Source organism: Rhinopithecus roxellana, chromosome 14 (genome assembly GCF_007565055.1).
Source record: "Rhinopithecus roxellana isolate Shanxi Qingling chromosome 14, ASM756505v1, whole genome shotgun sequence".
NCBI classification, from domain to species: Eukaryota; Metazoa; Chordata; class Mammalia; order Primates; family Cercopithecidae; genus Rhinopithecus; species Rhinopithecus roxellana.
The window spans coordinates 74,830,483-74,848,714 of NC_044562.1; the positions used below are offsets into that span (position 1 = coordinate 74,830,483).

Sequence of the window (18,232 nt, forward strand, 5' to 3'; positions counted from 1 at the left end):
CCTCTTCGTTGTCTCACAGCAACAGCTCCTAGGAAGTTTTCTTGCCCTCTGCTTTTCCTCCTCCTTCCCCAACCTTGTAGTTATCTAAGGAGTCCTCTCCACCCACAGGATTCCCATGCCTTCAGTTAAAACCTCAGGGATTTCTATCCATGCAGGATCATCCAAGGCCCCGGTTTCCTACTGTCCCACTGCCTCATTCCTTCTGAACCTGCTCTCCACCCATCTTCACCTCCAGTGCAACCCCCTGATCCACACAAGCGCCCAGACCCCTTCCAGCCCTGCCAGCCTCCTCGTTCAGCAGGGTTTCTACAGTAAGCCACATCAGCCAGGCTGGACCTAGCACGCAAGATGTCCTTGTTCTCCTTGCCAGAACCTGATCAACCCGCTCTTTCCTTCTTTGACTCCTAAGGCAAAGTCAGCTTAAAGAGGGGAAAAAAAGAATAAAGTCCTCTCCCTGGTGTTTGGCCTAGCTTTGCGTCTTTGGAGTTCTGTGTTACTGGGCATTTTTCTCAACTTACCTGGATTTACTTCCCCATCCTTTCAGACACCTGTGAGGTTAGCATTAACAAAACCTCCTATTCCCCTCAGGACTGAGAACCTAACACTGTCCCCATACTCCCATCTCCTCCTAAAGCACTGAGACCTTTATTCCATTCTCCCAGTGACCCCATTTCCTTGATCAGGCAATAGGAAGTCCCCTCTCACTTTCTTCTAAAAGCAAAACGAAACAAAAACAAAAGCCTCCAGCAGAACTCTCTAACTGCCGCCTTTGCCACTCATTGTGAAAGCCTTTTTAGTTCGTATTTCATTTCTTAACTCTTAAGTAAGAATCAAAATGTAGATACCATCTCTACCTCAGAAAACTCTACCTCAGGTTGAAGAAACAAGTATAAAAGCAGTTCCTGCGGCACAGCCACCCTAACACCACTTTTCACAGCTAGCTGTGAAAACTGGAGTTCTCTCCACTCAGGATGGCCTGTGGAGCTCTGCAGTGTGGGCCCCATGGGCTCCCACAGTCGAGGCTGAGGCTGGGCAACTGACCTAAGGCTCCTTATTATAAAATGGGATCATCACAAAACCCAGGAGCTCACCCATGTTTTAAAATGTCTGGTGATGGGAAAATGCCAGTTAGTTATTTTCCCTTCATTCCTGCTGAGAACATTATTTTTGGGTTTTCGTCTTAGTTCCATTAGATTGTAAATCCTTTAAGGATAAGGCATCCAAATCAACTGTTACAGTTAATTTTTAATGAAAACCACATTAGCTCTACTTTCTATTAAAACATGGTAACACCTAAACTTTTCCAAATAAGCGTCAATTTACATAAACTCTAAACATTTAAGCTTCCCAATTACATATCCAATAAGGTTGGATTATAATTTGGGTTAAGACCCAAAAAGTTTACAAAAACAAAGTTACTGATTTCTTTTAGATCTACATAGAACACCAGTTGTACAACTTCATTTAGCTTGCTCTTCTCCCCAAATGAGTATGAGGTAAACATGGCTTCTCAGGTAACTCCAGAGCAGACACAGTAAACTTTTTCTGTAAAGTGCCAGGTTGTAAATATCTTAGGTTTTGTGAACCATACTCTATTTAACAACCCTTTACAAATGAAAAAAAAAAAAAACTTAGTTCATATGCCATATGAATAAAGGCTGCAGCAGCATGTAGCCCACAGGCTGTAGTTTGCCAACCCCTGGTCTAAAGAATTGGACAGCCAGTGTGGTGGTGGCTCTTGCCTGTCATCTTAGCACTTTGGGAGGCCGAGACAGGAGGATCACTTGAGTCCAGGAGTTTGAAACCAGCCTGAGCAACATAGCCAGACCTGTCTCTACAAAAAATAATTAAAAAAGCACTGGGCTGTGAGAGCTTTTAGACCATGCCTTTTTTGTTTTGATTCTCACAGTCCTGGAACAAGCCTCAACGTACAGCATGCATTTAATGTATGCTTGAATGGTTGATAAAAGTAAGCCAGGTATTTATTGCAAAGCACAACACAAAGGAAAACACTACAAAACTTTATGGGCACATGTTGTTTTCTATCAGGCACTGTGGTGATCTCAGCCCATTTTCTGATCATAGGTATCAGTCCTGTCACCTAGTGAGGTCCTTCCAAATGACCTGACCTTAGAACTTCAGAAACTTCAGTCAAAAGGCAGACTTTTTTAGAAAAGGTGGAAATGGCCTTTTATTTAAATATGAAAAAAAATTAGCAGTGAGATTATTTTTAAAAAAGCAGACAAGTTAGAACAAACATTTTATTATTAAAATAAACTTTTGTATAAAAGCATTACAAATCAAAAGCTGTATGTACACTTATCGATTCAAGGCCCAATTATACATCAAACATTGAATGGCACAGCAATGGTTTACACATGCAAGTAAACTGGGACATACAAACACTTAGATTCCGCCTTTACCAAGTAACTTGATTAATGCAACGAGGAGGGGGAACACTGACACAGGAAATCTGCCCAGAAACTCGACTGGCAGAGATGTCAGGTTAACAAACTGCGGAAAGTTACATCTCCAAAAAGGCACTTCTCATTGTTATAAAAGTGCTTAAAATCTAAATTGAACCTTGTGCCTGGTTTATAAATTTTCAAGAAACTGCAAAGAACCACTGACTAGTTTTTAATATCAAGTTTCCATGCAAAATTGTCCAAGAATTTATTTGCAATACCTTACATGTGAACTGAAATAAACTTTGCAAACTACAATTACACTAAAGTTTTGTACCAAAAATTCAGCCTACTCATAATTTCCAGATAGCTCTTCCATCATACTTTTAAAGTATTACATTGCCCACCAACCTTTGAATCATGATTGTGTAAGCTGGACGCACCACTTACCCTTCAGGCAGAAGAAATTAGGAGAAATTAAGTCTCAACTGTGACAACAACTTGTAACATAAGCGCAATACATGGAATTGAGAGGCATCAATCTGCAATAATTACCTAATTTTTCCACATGGTTGTAAGACTTTTGTGCCTTGATTATATTAAAAATTTCAACTAGTATGAATGCTAAATCATACTTGTTTTTGTGTAAACAAGTTAGAAGCTTCTTCTCTGAAATTCAATAGATCTAGTTAGTTAATACTTTTATTGTGTTTCCAAGTGCTTAGGTTTTATGAAGGCTATTTCAACACCAAGTAAATAAAATATGCTTTCATAAAACTGTAATTTAAAAGAAATACAAAAACTAAGCGGTTGGAGAGGGGCATTGGAAATAGAGGGGGATGCTATGAGATGGGAGTTGGGAGCAGAGAAGAAACTGCAGGAGGGCAAAGTGTAACTAGCAGTATACCTTCCGTGATGCTCCAGAAACACATGTCTACTAAGATTAACTTGACTGGAGTTTCTTATGAAACAGGCTGATCATCAAGATTCTTAACTCAGGTTTCAGTGAAAAAATTGGAAACTTTTATAAGAAAGATTTGAGAAGTAGAAGGCAGGCAGCAAATTTTCCAGATATTATGCTTGCATTTCAAATTCCTGTTTCAGGCTGTGAAAGACAAAAGGAAACTTGTCAGGACATAGTTTTCAACCAAAGAATTCTCTTTTGAAAGCCTAATTCATTTTTAAAAACATTTTTATTGAGTTATAACATCACTATGGTCAAGTGTACGCATCTTCAAGTATATAATCTGACTTTTTCATACACACCCACCCACCCAGGTTACCACCATCTAAGTGAAGACAGAAAATGTTCTCATCCGTTCCTGTGTGCCCCTTTCCAGTCAGTCTCCACCCTGCCAGACATAACCACTCTTCTGACATTTGTCTTTTCATTAAGACATAAATGAATATAAGATTCAGATGTGGAAGAGAAAAAAAACACCCACTACCTTTTCAAGTAGGCATGCACATTCCCAAAGCCATGATATTTGGCTAAATACACAAGGACCCCAGTCGCACACCGTCCATCTCGCTGCCGGCAGAAACTGCAGTTGCAGATTCCTCGACAAGGCGGGCAACGCCAGTTCTGAAGGAGGATTGTCAAACAGCACAATTAAGTTAAACCTTACCTCCCCACCAACTTATCTACATTACATTTAACCCCTTCTTCAAGGTTAAAAATTTGTATGATTAATACGCATTAGTCATGCCTGATGCTTCCTTCCAGGAGTGGAAGTTACAAGCAGCTACCAGGAATAAATGGAGCAACAACTTCCCAGGGACAGTTCAGACCAGAGTATGGTGGAAGCGGCTCACGCCTATGCAGCACCATCACTCTGAATTCATTTGTGTTCTGAATTAAGAGCACCCTGGGATGGGTGTGGTGGCTCAAACCTGTAATCCCGGCACTTTAGGAGGCTGAGGCGGGTGGATCACGAGGTCAAGACATCAAGACCATCCTGGCCAACGTGGTGAAACCTCGTCTCTACTAAAAATACAAAAATTAGCTGGGTGTGGTGGCGTGCACCTATAGTCCCAGCTACTTGGGAGGTTGAGGCAGGATAATCGCTTGAACCCAGGAGGCAGAGGTTGCAGTGAGCTCAGATCACGACACTGCACTCCAGCCTGGCAACAGAATGCGACTCCATCTTAAAAAAAAAAAAAAAAAAAAAAGAGCACCCCGTAACAGAAAGGGCTCCACCCCTTCACCAATGCCTTTTTCTGGCCTCATCACAGTTTGTGATTGACCTTCAAGCCCACAGGACCAACCCCTGGCAGGCACCTACCGGATCCAGCAGAGCATCCCTGACCTCTTCACCATAACGGTTTCGAAGGCAGGGGCCGCAGAACTGGCCTCGAACGCCCCAGCAGTCTGGGTTTCTGCAGTTTGTTTTGGTATCAATAGTCTTCTGACGGCATTGATGACAAGTAGAGCCCTACAAATAAGCAAGTAAGAAAAAACAAAAAACAAAAAGCCACTGCTTTTTAACAGAGAAAATGGCATATTTACAGAATGTCCCTCTTCGTAGTATAGTCTTACATTTTATTTTGTCTGTGAATCTCTGTATACACATGTACATGCCGGGTATGAAAAATAACTCAACCAGGTGCAGTGGCTCACACCTGTAATCCCAGCATTCTGGGAGGCTGAGGAGAGTGGATCGCTTGAGCCAAGGAGTTCGAGACCAGCCTGGGCAACATGGCAAAACCCCATCTCCACTAAAAATATAAGACTTGGCCTGGTATGGTAAAACCACTTTCCTTTAAGAAAAGGTCATATTAAAAAATAACCTACCCAAATCCATTTTTATCTTCGGTGCACCACCACACCCCAGCACCTAGCTATGTATACCCACATAATAGATATGCAATAAATATATGTTGAATGAATTGATTTCTAAATTAGGAGAAAAGATTTACCACACTACAGACTTACTAAGCAGATAATTCTACTGTGAAAGAGGGCTAAATCCCAGGGATACTTAAAACTTTTCCTTCCTTATGTGAAAAAAACATATAGGCACACATTTCACATGCTAAGCCCTTTAGACCCTAGGCAACACTTAGGGACAGAAGCTCTCTTCCTCTCACAGATGTTTACATTCTCAGGTGTAACTGAGAGGCTCTCACCAGTGAACGGTTATATATCTTCTCTCGAGAGTTGCTGCAGATGTTCTCCAACTCTTCCTCTGTAATTTCTTCCACTGGGCGAATTATATGCGGAAGGGTCATGGATGATCTGGAGCGACGACTTCTGGGCAGGTCATCTTCCTGCATTACAAGGAATACAAAACACGGAGCTTAAAAACTGAAAAACTGAGTGAAAGAGATTCAAAACTGAAAACTAGAGATGCAAATATGAAACAGAGATTCAAAACTGGCTCTCCCCAGCTCTGAATCTCAGATACTTGACTTGTAATTTCTTCTCACAAACTTCAACCTGGAAATCTCTCCTAGAGCTTATGGTAGAAAAACCGGCCATATGCTTACCGTAGCCATAACTGGACATTTTGGAAACGATGCCTGCAATTAAGAAGAGATGAAGAAAACCCAATTCTCACCTGCTAATAAAATTACCAAGTAAGCTTATGTGACGTTTACAATTGTGAATGGTTAGAGAAAAACATTTACTATGGATCGCCTGGTGTTGAGGATGTGTGTGTACCTGCGCTGTGTCTAATGCCAGGCCTACTGAAGATGAGAATCAGAAGAGCAAGTACCAATGCCCAGAACTCACGTTCATGTAGCCGTCCATGGTCTTCCTCTTTCTCACCAACATGTACTTATCCTCTTCCTCCTCCTCCTCCATGGGTAGAGCGTCAAGGGACCCGAGGATCCGGGACCTTGACCTGGTAAGAGGACGAGCTCTCCGTTCAGGGTTTCTCCTGGAAGCAACACCCGGGAATGTACGCCTTCGCGGTCTCCTTGATCGCTAAACAAAGCACGCATAAGGGAATCCATTTATTCCATAATAAAGAGAAGTAGTACTTTGGGGAATTCATACCTTCTCCTTAAGGATGTTTTAAGTAAAGAGAGCTCTATTTTTTCATTTTCCTTGTCATTTACATAATGCATGGCAAAATGAGCCTAAAATCTATATGGCTATCTTTATTTTGCTTTTGTAATACCAAGCCCAGTTTCTTTCAACTTGAGAGATGAGCTATTTATTCTTTTACTTAATGAAGATGTAAGAAATGATCTTTTGTTCTAAAAAAAATTTTTTCTCTGATGTGTCTTGGCCCTGTAGAAACACATTCAGTTTCTACATTGCACAATAGAGGCATATCTGTATGGTTTTCCTCTTTCCATCTTTCCTTTCCTCAGGGGAAGGCAGGGAAAAAAAATCTTTTCTATCACAGCAGACATACCAAATCTCCCTGAGTTGTACCAGCTTAATTCCTCAGAATGCAATTGTATATGATACCAAGCTATGACTTGATAAGAAATTGTGATTTTCTTATTCTATTTTCATTCTCCAATTTTAAAAACATCTATTGCACATCTACCATGTAAGAGGAATGTGCTCACACTGGAGAAGAGAAAAAAGTTTTTGATCTTCATTACCTGCCCGTGAGGGCAGGTAATTAGTCTAGTTGACTAATTACGTAGTGATGGACTTAGTCTAGTTGGGAAGAAAAGAAATAACCAATCAAAAGGGGTTCAGTGCCACAGAGGCACAGCAAGGAGAGACCAAACTACCCAGGATTCAAGGAGGATCATCCAGAGATCTGTCAGGGGGTTTCCTCTAGGTCCCCTTCGTTTGTCTAGAAGGCCACACAAATAAAGAAATTAGATTTTTAAACACAACACAGATCCACCTTACGTGTGCCCAAAACACTACTGTATATAAAGAAGGACTGGTACTTACTGAGTCGGAGCCTGGGAGGGGATGTCTTCCAGGGAACGAGCCAGGGAAGCTTTCTAATTCAGACATGAGTTTTGCAAGCTAAAAAGGGAGGAAATTAAACTGATATCATTGGCTTAGAATAACTGCCGAAAATGAGCAACTAACTTCTTGAAAATACTCAAGTACATCTCCTGGTTTGAAATGTGAAAGTAAGTTGACACATTCAAAGTTTCTGATTTCCCCTATACTCTTAACCAGGCCTTTAACAGATTAAAAAAAAAAAGGAGTTCAGGGAAGGAAACACATTTTGAGGCACACATTGAAGACTTCACAGGTAAACAAAAGTAACTTTTTATTCATGTAACAGAAAAAAATAACTTTTTTGTGTGATGGAAGATTTAAGCAATGAGTCGCTTAGAGAGGAAAAATTAATTCTAACACAAAGTCAGATACCTACCATTGCTTTGTTTTGCTTTATATTTAAAGCCCTTTTCTCCAAAAAATTCATGCCACTTTCATCTTCCGAATCGGAGTTGGAATCAGTCACAGAATTCTCTGAGGGCTGGGGGGACTCTGCTTTTTTGTTGGTTGCTCCCCTAGTACTTCGCGCTGGAAACTTCATTGCCACCCTGAGAGGTCCAGAGTGCCTGCACTGGCTGCGGGTCCTACAGCCTTCCCGAACTGACTGCAGCCTCTAATCACAACAATGGAGTCATTAGGACTTGATCAGCAGACAAGCTTCATCAGTATGACTACAAAGTCCCTTCTGAACGAGACACTTGTATGAAATGAATTTTAACTGAACATTGACACCTCTGGGTAACAAAATCAGGAACTACAAAGAGTACAACAATCAACAGAGTGCAGTTTAATTCCATGTAGCCTATCTGGACCACACTGCTATAAGCTATTTTCACAGTCCCTAGGCCTGTGGTTCTGAGCCTTTTTTTTAAATGTTAAAATTCCTACCACCTACTTTTCATTTCTTTAAAAACAGATCTTTACGTATTTTAAAAGAATTCTGACAAGAACAAATGTGTTCTCCTGGCTGGATGCAGTGGCTCACGTCTGTAATCCCAGCACTTTGGGAGGCCAAGGCGGGTGTAACACTTGAGCCCAGGAGTTGGAGACCAGCCTGGACAACATGGTGAACGCCATCTCTGCCAAAAAACTACAAAAATTAGCTGGGCATGGTGGCGCACGTCTGTGGTCCCAGCTACTTGGAAGGCTGAGGTGGGAGAATGGCTTGAACCCAGGTGGCAGAGGCTCAGTGAGCCGTGTTCGTGCTACTGTACGACAGAGCCAGACCCTGTCTTGAGAAAAAAAAAAAGGGAAAAAAATGTGTTCCCCTCTAAATATGGCCTCAATGTTGATGGCAATATTAAATTATATTAACACATCTCAATTCTCTACTTTACAAAAATATATAATAAAATATACATAAGATTTATCATGTTAACCATTTCTAAGTGCACAGGTCAATGGCATTAAATACATGCACATTGTTGTGCAGCCATCACCACCATCCATCTCCACAATGTTATCATCTTCTCCAACTAAAACTCCCTCATACCCATTAAACAGTAATTCCCCATTCCCTCTTTCCCTCCGCCCCTGGCAACCATTATCCTATTTTCTGTCTATAAATTTGACTTCTCTAGGTACTTCTCTAATCTACTTTTAGAAGCTCAAAATAAAAATATTTCCAGATTCCAAAAATAATATAGGTTTTCATCATTAAAAATTTATCCAAATTAGCCATAGGGTAATATAAATCAAAATCACAATGGAGGCTGGGTGTGGTGGCTCACGCCTGTAATCCCAGTTCTTTGGGAGGCCGGGGCAGGCAGATCACCTGACGTCAGGAGTTGGACACCAGCCTGGCCAACATGGTGAAACCCCATCTCTACTAAAAATACAAAAATTATCCAGGCACAGTGACACACGCCTGTAATCCCAGTTACTCGGGAGGCTGAGGCAAGAGAATCGTTTGAACCCAGGAGGCGGAGGTTGCAGTGAGCTGAGATCATGCCACTCCACTCCAGTCTGGGCTACAGAGCAAGACTCCGTGTCCAAACAAAAACAAAAACAAAAACAAAACAACAACCCCCCCCCCGCCCCACAAAACATAATGAGATACCAACCACTTCATAGTAGAGCTAAAAAGCAAAAGAAGGCCGGGTATGGTGGCTCACATCTGTAATCCCAGCGCTTTGGGAGGCTGAGATGGGCAGATCACCTGAGGTCAAGAGTTCGAGACCAGCCTGGCCAAGATGGCAAAACCCCGTCTCTACTAAAAATATAAAAAATTAGTCAGGTGTGGTGGCACGTGCCTGTAGTCCCAGCTACTAGGAGGCTGAGACACAAGAATCGCTTCAATCCAGGAGGCAGAGATTGTGGTGAGCCAAAATTGTGCCACTGTACTCCAGCCTGGGTGACAAGAGTGAGACTCTGTCTCAAAAAAAAAAAGCAAAAGGAAAATAAAAAAAAAAACTATTAGCAAAAATTTGGAGAAACCGTAACCCTCACACACTCCTGGTAGGCATACAAACTGGTATAGCCTCTTTGTCTATTTCTCAAAAGGTTAAACAGTTACTACATGAACCACAATTCTACTCCTATGTACATACCTAAGAGTATATGTCTACACAAAAACTTGTACACGAATGTTCACAGTAGCATTATTCGTAACAGCCAAAAAAGTGCAAACAACCCACTTATCCATCAACTGATGAATGGGTAAATCAAATGTGGTTGATTTACACAACAGAATATTCTGCAATAAAATGAAGAACTAACACATGCCACAACATAAATAAACCTTGAAATCATTATCCTAAGCGAAAGAAGCCAGTCGCAAAAGACCACATATCATGATTCAATTTATATGAAATATCCACAACAGGCTAATCTATGACAGCAGAAAGCAGACCGATGGTTGCCAGGAGCTGGGGGTGTTGGGAAAGAATAAGGAGTGACTGTTAATGGGTACAGAGTCATTTTTCGGGGTCATAAAGGTATTCCAAAATTGACTGTGGTAATGGTTGCAGGTAAAAAAAAAAAAGAGAGAAGAAAAAATATCACCCATAAAGTCCCTGAATTTCACCTATAAAGACCCAGTTTTAACACTAAAATATTTATAAAGTGGCTCATGGCTGTAATCCCAGCACTTTTGTAGGCCAAGATGGGAGGATTGCTTGGGCCCAAGAGTTCGAGAACAGCCTGAGCAACAAAGTGAGCCCACATCTCTACAAAAAATTTTTAAAAGTTCCCAGGCAGGGTGGCACATGCCTGTAGTCTCAGCTACTGGGTAGGCTGAGGAGGGAGAATCACTTAAGCCCAGGAGGTGGAGGTTGCAGTGAGCCATGATCGCACCACTTACTCCAACCTGATTGACAGTGCAAGACCCTGTCTCAAAAAAGTCTTACATGCCCACAAACAGCTTTTTGTACTTTTAGTGTCCACGGATTTAGAGAGTACAAAACAACAAAAACCTTTCATGAGTTCCTACCAATTATAATGAATTGGCATTTTATTAATCATGACAGTATCTTCAAAGAACTGAAACACTGCCCAGAAATTATTCAGGTTATTGACAATGTTTGTGTCACATGCAGATCTGCAGTCTGGCCCCTCTGCAACAAACTCCAGTAAGCACTGATTTGGACCAAAACACTCCTTGGCCAGGTGGACTGCCACTTGTATCAATGCTACTCAAACCGTGATCCTCAGGCAGTGGATCCATGTCAGACCAGTGAGTTGAAGAGCATGCACCTGATTATCAGTGAATGCACTGTTTCCTTTGTCGAGAAAGTCTTTGGAATGAGAGAATGCGTGCAGAATTAAACAGTACGCTCAGAAATAGTGGGACCAAGGCACAGCACAGCAGTGGCAGCAGCAGTCAAAGGAAGGTAGCATGCATAGGAAAAGCCAACCAAGGAGCAAAAGTAGCAGCAGGAAGGGCCCTCAATGTCATTATCTGCAATGGCACTCCTGCACATAAGTCATCACAGGTTTTCAAGATGCAGCCACAGATCTACCATGATGAGACCAACATTTATCAAAGGTCTGCTCTATGACAGGCACTAGGCTGGGCACTTGAACTTAAATGCAAATGTAGATAATATTTAGGACTAGTGTGCTTCCTGATTAGGCTGGATTTTTGTGGTAATGAAAATCTGGAGATTGGCCAATTTTATCTTACCAGTTTCCAAATGTTCAGAGCCTACAAAATGTTCATGATTTGTAAGTCCAACTACATAAGTAAGTAAACACTGCTCTAAGACACGAAGAAAATACTCAAAATTTTAAAAAGGTCAACAAAGTCTGTTGGCATGACTAAAATCAAAATCGTAAGAAAAAATTTTTTAAAAATATGTCATGCCTCTAAATATATCTTACTTCTTGAAACTGGTGAAATTCTCAAACTCACCATTCCATCTTGTATCTCACTCTCTGAGAAACCGCAAAATGATTCATCGTCAGAGTCGGCATGAAAAATACTGGCCAGTTCGTTAGTGACATCTGGCCTTGGTTTCTGTAAAAATCCACAATGGTCTAATACATCTTGCACCTCACTTTCTGAAAAGCCGCAGAAAGATTCATTATCAGAGTCCTCATAAAAAACATTTGCCAGTTCTTCACTGATATCTGACCTGAATTTAGGTTTCTGTAAAATAAATAAATAAATGTGGTTGTGCATTTTTTTTCTTTTTCAAGAACCAATTTTCCATAAACCGTGCAGAGAGCAAATCACATTTACAAGTGCACTACAAGAGAACAGCTTTTGTTACAAAGAAAAATGGTTCAGAGGTTTACAAATGATTTCTGAGTTGTTATGGCAAATCATCATGCATGTTAGGTTAGGCGACATTTCAAAAGGATAGAATAAGTAGCTAATCTACCTCCAACAATTACTACCTAGAACCACAGCAAAAAGTGAAATGAAATTATAGTGCATACTGTATTTTCATAACGGCTGTATAGAAATGTAGGCAAAAAGCAAGCAGTTTTAATCACGCACAAAGCATCTGGGGCATTTTGAGCACTGCAGACTCAATTCTGTTTATTCTCAGGCAGCACTTACCGTGTTTGCAAAATTATCAGAAGCAAAGCTGTCACAACTGTCATCAGAGGATGACGAGGTTTCCATGGAAATCAACTTCACATATCTGAATTTCTTTAAGTTCTTCTTTACTCTGAGATCTTTCTGCTGCAAATGGAAATAGCACCCCTATTAAGCATGATGCTTACTTTATTTAACTAAAGACATCATTTTTTTAGTTTAGTAGGTTCAAACAGCACAGAGTAGTTATGTCCATTTATCATACCCTACATAGAAAAGGAAGTTTGTCAACCGCTACAAAAAACTTTTTCTTTCTTCTTTTTGTAAGAAGCAGAATCTCGCTCTGTCGTCCAGGCTAAAGCACAGTGGTGAGATCATAGCTTACTGCAACCTGGAACTCCTGAGCTCAAGCAAGCCTCCTGTCTCAGCCTCCTGAGTAGACAGGACTACAGGCATGTGCCATCATGCCCAGCTAATTTATTTTATTTTTTTAGAGATAGGGTCTTGCTATGTTGCCCAGGTTGGTCTCAAAGTCCTGGGCTTAAGCGATCCTCTCATCTGAGTCTCCCAAAGTGCTTGGATTATAGGCATTAGCCACTGTACCTGGACCCAAAAATCTTTAAAACCAGGTCAAATTCTTTTTTTTTTTTTTTTTGAGACAGAGGCTCGCTCTGTTGCCCAGGCTGGGGTGCAGTGGCGCGATCTCGGCTCACTGCAAGCTCCGCCTCCCGGATTCATGCCATTCTCCTGCCTCAGCCCTCCGAGTAGCTGGGACTACAGGCGTCCGTCACCACGCCCAGCTAATTTTTTGTTTTTTGTATTTTTAGTAGAAACGGAGTTTCACCGTGTTAGCCAGGATGGTCTCGATCTCCTGACCTAGAGATCCGCCCGCCTCAGACTCCCAAAGTGCTGGGATTACCGGCGTGAGCTACCGCGCCTGGCCAAAACCAGGTCAAATTCTAAGAAGGGATCCCTTGGCAGGAAAATTATAAAGACATTTATCAATTTTTTCAAACATCTGTAGAGCTACCTCTCAACCCACCTTTATGAGCCCCTAATCTTTAGCTCTTAGCATTATACTGGGCTCCACAGGAGTTTTTAATGCTAAACTCCTAAAATCCAACCTGTTTTTTTTTTTTTTTTTAATTAAACCGTACTTCTAAAAGGAAATTTCAAAAGTACAAAATGGCAGAAAGATTTTCTCCCTCAGCCAAAATCAAGCTAATGAGGTATTTTTTGTAAGCTTTGGGCTATGTACTGTGATGCTAATTTCACAAACTACAAAAACTGGGCAGGACCTCTACTTCAAGATGGCAGGCTTCCAAGCAGGCCCCATTCCAATCAAGAGGACTATCCTGATTTCCACACAAGTCTTTACAAAGCAAATACATCAAACCCTTCAACAGATGGTACAAGAAGCCAAGTTAAAGGTCAAACAGCACTCCAAATGCAGGTGGGATACCTGATTCCATTTTAGCACTCTATTACTTGAGGCTGTCATTCAGCTCTTTCTGCTGTCCCTTTGCTATACAAGACTTAAGTTTTTAAAAGTCCTTTTATAAAGTGCAAATTACTTATATAGAAATGCTTCATTCATTCATAAATACTAAACAGCCTGGCACTGCTCTCAGAAAATGCAATTGGCATCTATCTTGTGTAAAAAAGGATAGCGGTTTGTCATTTCTTAACATTTAACGAGATTTCTTAAGTGTTGCTTTAGGTCCTGTATTTTTATTCTCTTAAATAGGGCCATGGAATAGCAGAAGTGATTCCTTATACTGAAAACTTTGAAAGGGCAAGCTCTGCTTCAGATTCTACGAAATATGCTAAGATGTAAGATGTCAGGTGACCAGAATGCTGTTGCCCTCCTTCTTTGCCTAACATTATGCATTTCAGTCTCTTGAAAATACATGAGGGCACCCCCAACATCCCTATAACCCTAAGTAAACTCCGTTCAATCATCTTAGGAAGTTTTCGTCTTTTGCCTTTTTAACAAGGCAGGACAATGTGTAAAAGGTAGAGCTACTAAATATAAAGGTTAGGTGTGTGTGTAGGAGGGTGGCTCACACCTGTAATCCCAGCGCTTTGGGAAGCCAAGGTGGGAGGATCACTTGAGCCCACGAGTTTGAGACCAGCCTGGGGAACATGGTGAATCTCCGTCTCTACTAAAAATACAAAAATCAGCCGGGTGTGGCGCTGCGCACATGTAGTCCCAGTTACTTGGGAGGCTGAGGTGGGAAGACTGCTTGAGGCCGGTGGGCTGCAGTGAGCCGTCATTGTGCCATTGCACTCCAGCCTGGGACACAAATGAATCTTGGGAGCTGAAAAGGATCTCAGATCCCATTTTCCAGTTGAGGAAACTGAAGGCCCCAGGAAGGTGTAATAGACTGCAAGATCACAGGGGCAGGAAGGAGAACCCAAGTCTGCCATCTTCTTAACAGAAGTACTCCTCGCGTTACTGCAGGAATTACCACCTTTTATTCATCTACCTGCAAGCAGTCAGAGGCCCCAGAGAGCTCAAAGGCGGCATTCTATTGGATGCTGTCCGAGAAATACATGCTGAGTTTTAACAAGTCAGCACAAGCCAAGAGTTATTTACCAGGCAAATGTATCTTTGGAGGAAAAGCCACAAAAAAGCAGCAAGGCAAACAGTCAAGACGGAGATGAACTTCTTTGGCAGGTAAGTAATAACTAATACCATTTATAGTAGTTTTTCGGGCCAGGCACTATGTTAAGTACGCTTTCAGGTCAGGTTTAATTCTTTGCAACAAAGGTGCTATCGTTCTTTTCACTTAGCCAATGAGGAAGCTGAGGCTCAGGAAGGCGAAATGGATTACTGAAGTTCCATGGCGGCTCAAATTTGAACCCAAGCATGTCAGGTTCCAAGACCAGCTACACATGGTTTTCTTCATCCAGAAAGCCAATGCCCAGCTCCACCGGGGCGGCGACTCAGCTCTGAAACCACGCCTCATCGCACCCACCCCCGCGAACCTGTCCTCCCCCGCGTGGGTCCCAAACCCCTGATACTTATTTTAAACGTGTCATTGTCTTCCGTTTCACCCAACCCCCACTCTTCTACCCTCTCCAGGAGCCCGACCCTACGTTCTGGCTTCCGTTAGAGCAAAAAGTAACGTTCCATTCAGAGTAACGTCCTGCAGCTAAGAGTAAGGCTGGGGGGTTGGGGGTTGGGGGTGGGGTGGAGGAAGTGGGAAACGAGCAAATGGTCGGCGAACGGTTTGGCCCACCAAGCCCTTTAAATGCACTTAACCACCGCCCGGTACTACGGTCACTTCCCACTGCGTGCGCAACCCAAGTTCTAGGAGACCGGTTCGAAAGACCTTAACGATCCAGCGCACTGGCCCTCAGCGGTTAGAAACGGACGCTTTTGCCGGGAGGGGTGCGCGCCCAAGGGCCACCCACTTAGCGTGGGTATAGACGCGGCGAGCCACGCACTGGCTCCGAGTTGTGTGCGGGAAAAGGATGGGCCGCCGCAGGACAAACTCCTAGGGGACAGGCAGGCCGGCTGTGCCTGGCAGGCACAATCGGGACCGGCCAGCCCTCCCGGACGATGTCCGGCCTTTGGCGGGCGCACGTGCCTAGGGCTTTCCAGCGCTGCCAGCCGTCCTGCAAACGACTCAAGTCTCCACGCCGCCCGCACTTCGGATGCGCAGGCCGCGCAGGAACGTCCCCATGGCCCTCAGTTATTCTAGGTGCACTAAATCAGGAGCTTGCCCAAGCGGGCAACGCCTAGGCAGGCCACCAGTTGAAAGGCAGCGCTAGGCTGCGGAGTTGGAGAGGGTCGGCCCGCGCCCGCCTGCGTCCAGCCCCCACCGCGCCCGCCCCTCGGGTTAGCCCGCCCAGCCCTCACCGGCACGCGGCGAGCGTCCATGCTGGTGGCGGGTGCCCAGGTCGGCGCTTGGAGCTGGGAGAGCGGAGCAGCAGCGCGGTCAGCGGTCCCACAGCAGGAGGAGCAGCAGCAGCGCGGCCGGTAGGCGGGGCGCGCCGACCCGGGCCCGGAGGGGCGGGGCTCGGGCTCTCTTTCCCGCGTTGGGACACAGGTCCTGCAAGCTGTGGTAACGGCCAGACCCGGCGCAAGACTAGGTGGTCCCCTGGAAAAAACACGACCTCCCTATATATTCTGACCTAAAGGGATAGCCTTGGTCACTCCTAAAATCCCTTTGAGAAAGGGGCGCTTTAGGGGATACAAAGACCACTCTCCTCATGCAGCTGCACGGTCCTGAGCGAGTGGCGCGAAAATGGTTCGTATTGCCCTGGGGTTTTCTGGCTCATTTGCATGAATTCTCGTGGTGGCGGAGGAAAAGTGGAGTCTCGGGGGTAAAGGAGAGCAGTGCGAGGGTGGCGCGAATCACGCACCATGGCATTTAGCACTTTCATTGCTGCGTGCGGTTTACAAGATTTAAAAACTCATAGAATCCAGCACGAACTCCACTCTTCATAATCCAATTCACCGCCCCTGGATGTAACCTCTTATCTGGGAACCACACCATTATCTGAAGCAATAAAATGAGTTAAATCCTGATCTTTCTTTCCAAAAAGCACAGGAAGCCGACTTGTTTTACATTAGACTTGTGGTTTTCAAAGTAGAAGAAAAGCCGCAGCCGCTTGATGAAGACATCTATAATATAGTTAACCTTTAACGATTATCTGTTGGGATAGAAACTAAAGATTGAACAATTGTGGCTTGATGATCTTTTCTGTCTTCAGAATTGAGAACTACCCTGAGTCAGTGCGAACGGAAAACACTTTTCATTGCCCTTTTAACCAAACTTGGCATTACAACGAAATAATGAAATAAAGTGAGGCTTTTTGTCTGTGTGAAGAGCAAAAAACTTGCTTCTAGAAGAAAAAGTAAATTTAGTTTCTTTAGAAGACACTAATTATACTCTTAACATTTAAAACAAGCGCTTGAAATGAAAACATTCGCATTTCCCACCTCATTTCAAAACTTTTCTCTGGGGAATAATTAATTCCTTTGCAGTAAGAGTGTGCATGGACATACTGTGTTCCTTTCTGGGTATACTGAATACAAAAACTGAGCAAGTAAATAATGCCCGAGGACAATGGATTGGAAGGAGTCTTCCTGCCTTTCTTAAATACAGCTACCCAGGGATCACTCTGCCACTGTGCAAGGGACAAATAGCTCAAGGTCTAGAAGGTGAGTGCCAGGAGGAGAGGCTATTGGTGGGTGGTGAAATCACAGAATTACAGGGCCCTCGGTATTTGTTGAATGAATAAACATTTGGGAATGTAATTTTGTGCCACTAAAACTAAATATATGAGAATGTGGAATTACTAGACCCATGAAGCAGGGGAAGATTAAGTCACTTTGCCTGTGAAAGGCTCTGATAGGGAAATTTTTGTCTTCCTGGGGGCACAAGAAAATAATTTGGTGTATGTGTTTTTTAAGGATAAGATCTCTGGTCTGGTCTTTTTAGTAATCAGGAAAATGCAAATTAAAACAAGTGTTACTGGAAAGGGGTCTCAATCTAGACCCCAAGAGAGGGTTCTTGGATCTTGCACAAGAAAGAATTCAGGACAAGTCCGTAAAGTGAAAAAGCAAGTTTATTAAGAAAGTAAAGGAATAAAAGAATAGCTACACCATAGACAGAGCCGCCTGAGGGCTGCTGGTTGCCCATTTTTATGGTTATTTCTTGATTATATGCTAAACAAGGGGTGGATTCATGCCTCCCCTTTTTAGACCATATAGGGTAGCTTCCTGATGTTGCCATGGCATTTGTAAACTGACATGATGCTGGTGGGAGTGTAGCAGTGAAGACAACCAGAGGTCACTCTCCTCACCATCTTGGTTTTGGCTGGCTTCTTTACTGCAGCCTGTTTTATCAGCAAGGTCTTTATGACCTGTCTGCTGACCTCCTACATCATCCTGTAATATAG

General features: G+C 43.0%; 1 protein-coding gene across 2 annotated transcripts; it reads right to left on the reverse strand.

Moving 5' to 3' along the window:
• Nucleotides 1-2,171: 2,171 nt before the first annotated feature.
• CDCA7 (cell division cycle associated 7) lies at nt 2,172-16,344 on the reverse strand. 2 transcript variants are annotated; one of them, XM_030916964.1, is made up of 10 exons: nt 16,185-16,326; nt 12,338-12,463; nt 11,684-11,920; nt 7,709-7,945; nt 7,273-7,350; nt 6,142-6,336; nt 5,535-5,675; nt 4,691-4,840; nt 3,854-3,990; nt 2,172-3,510 (listed from the first exon to the last, which is right to left on the reverse strand). In XM_030916964.1, the coding sequence occupies exons 1-10, from the start codon at nt 16,203-16,205 to the stop codon at nt 3,480-3,482; spliced, it is 1,353 nt and encodes a 450-aa protein (XP_030772824.1). In that variant the 5' UTR covers nt 16,206-16,326; the 3' UTR covers nt 2,172-3,479. The 2 variants fall into 2 exon arrangements, with proteins under 2 accessions (XP_030772824.1, XP_030772823.1); XM_030916963.1 differs by lacking the exon at nt 11,684-11,920 and having other exon boundaries at nt 16,185-16,344.
• Nucleotides 16,345-18,232: the final 1,888 nt, after the last annotated feature.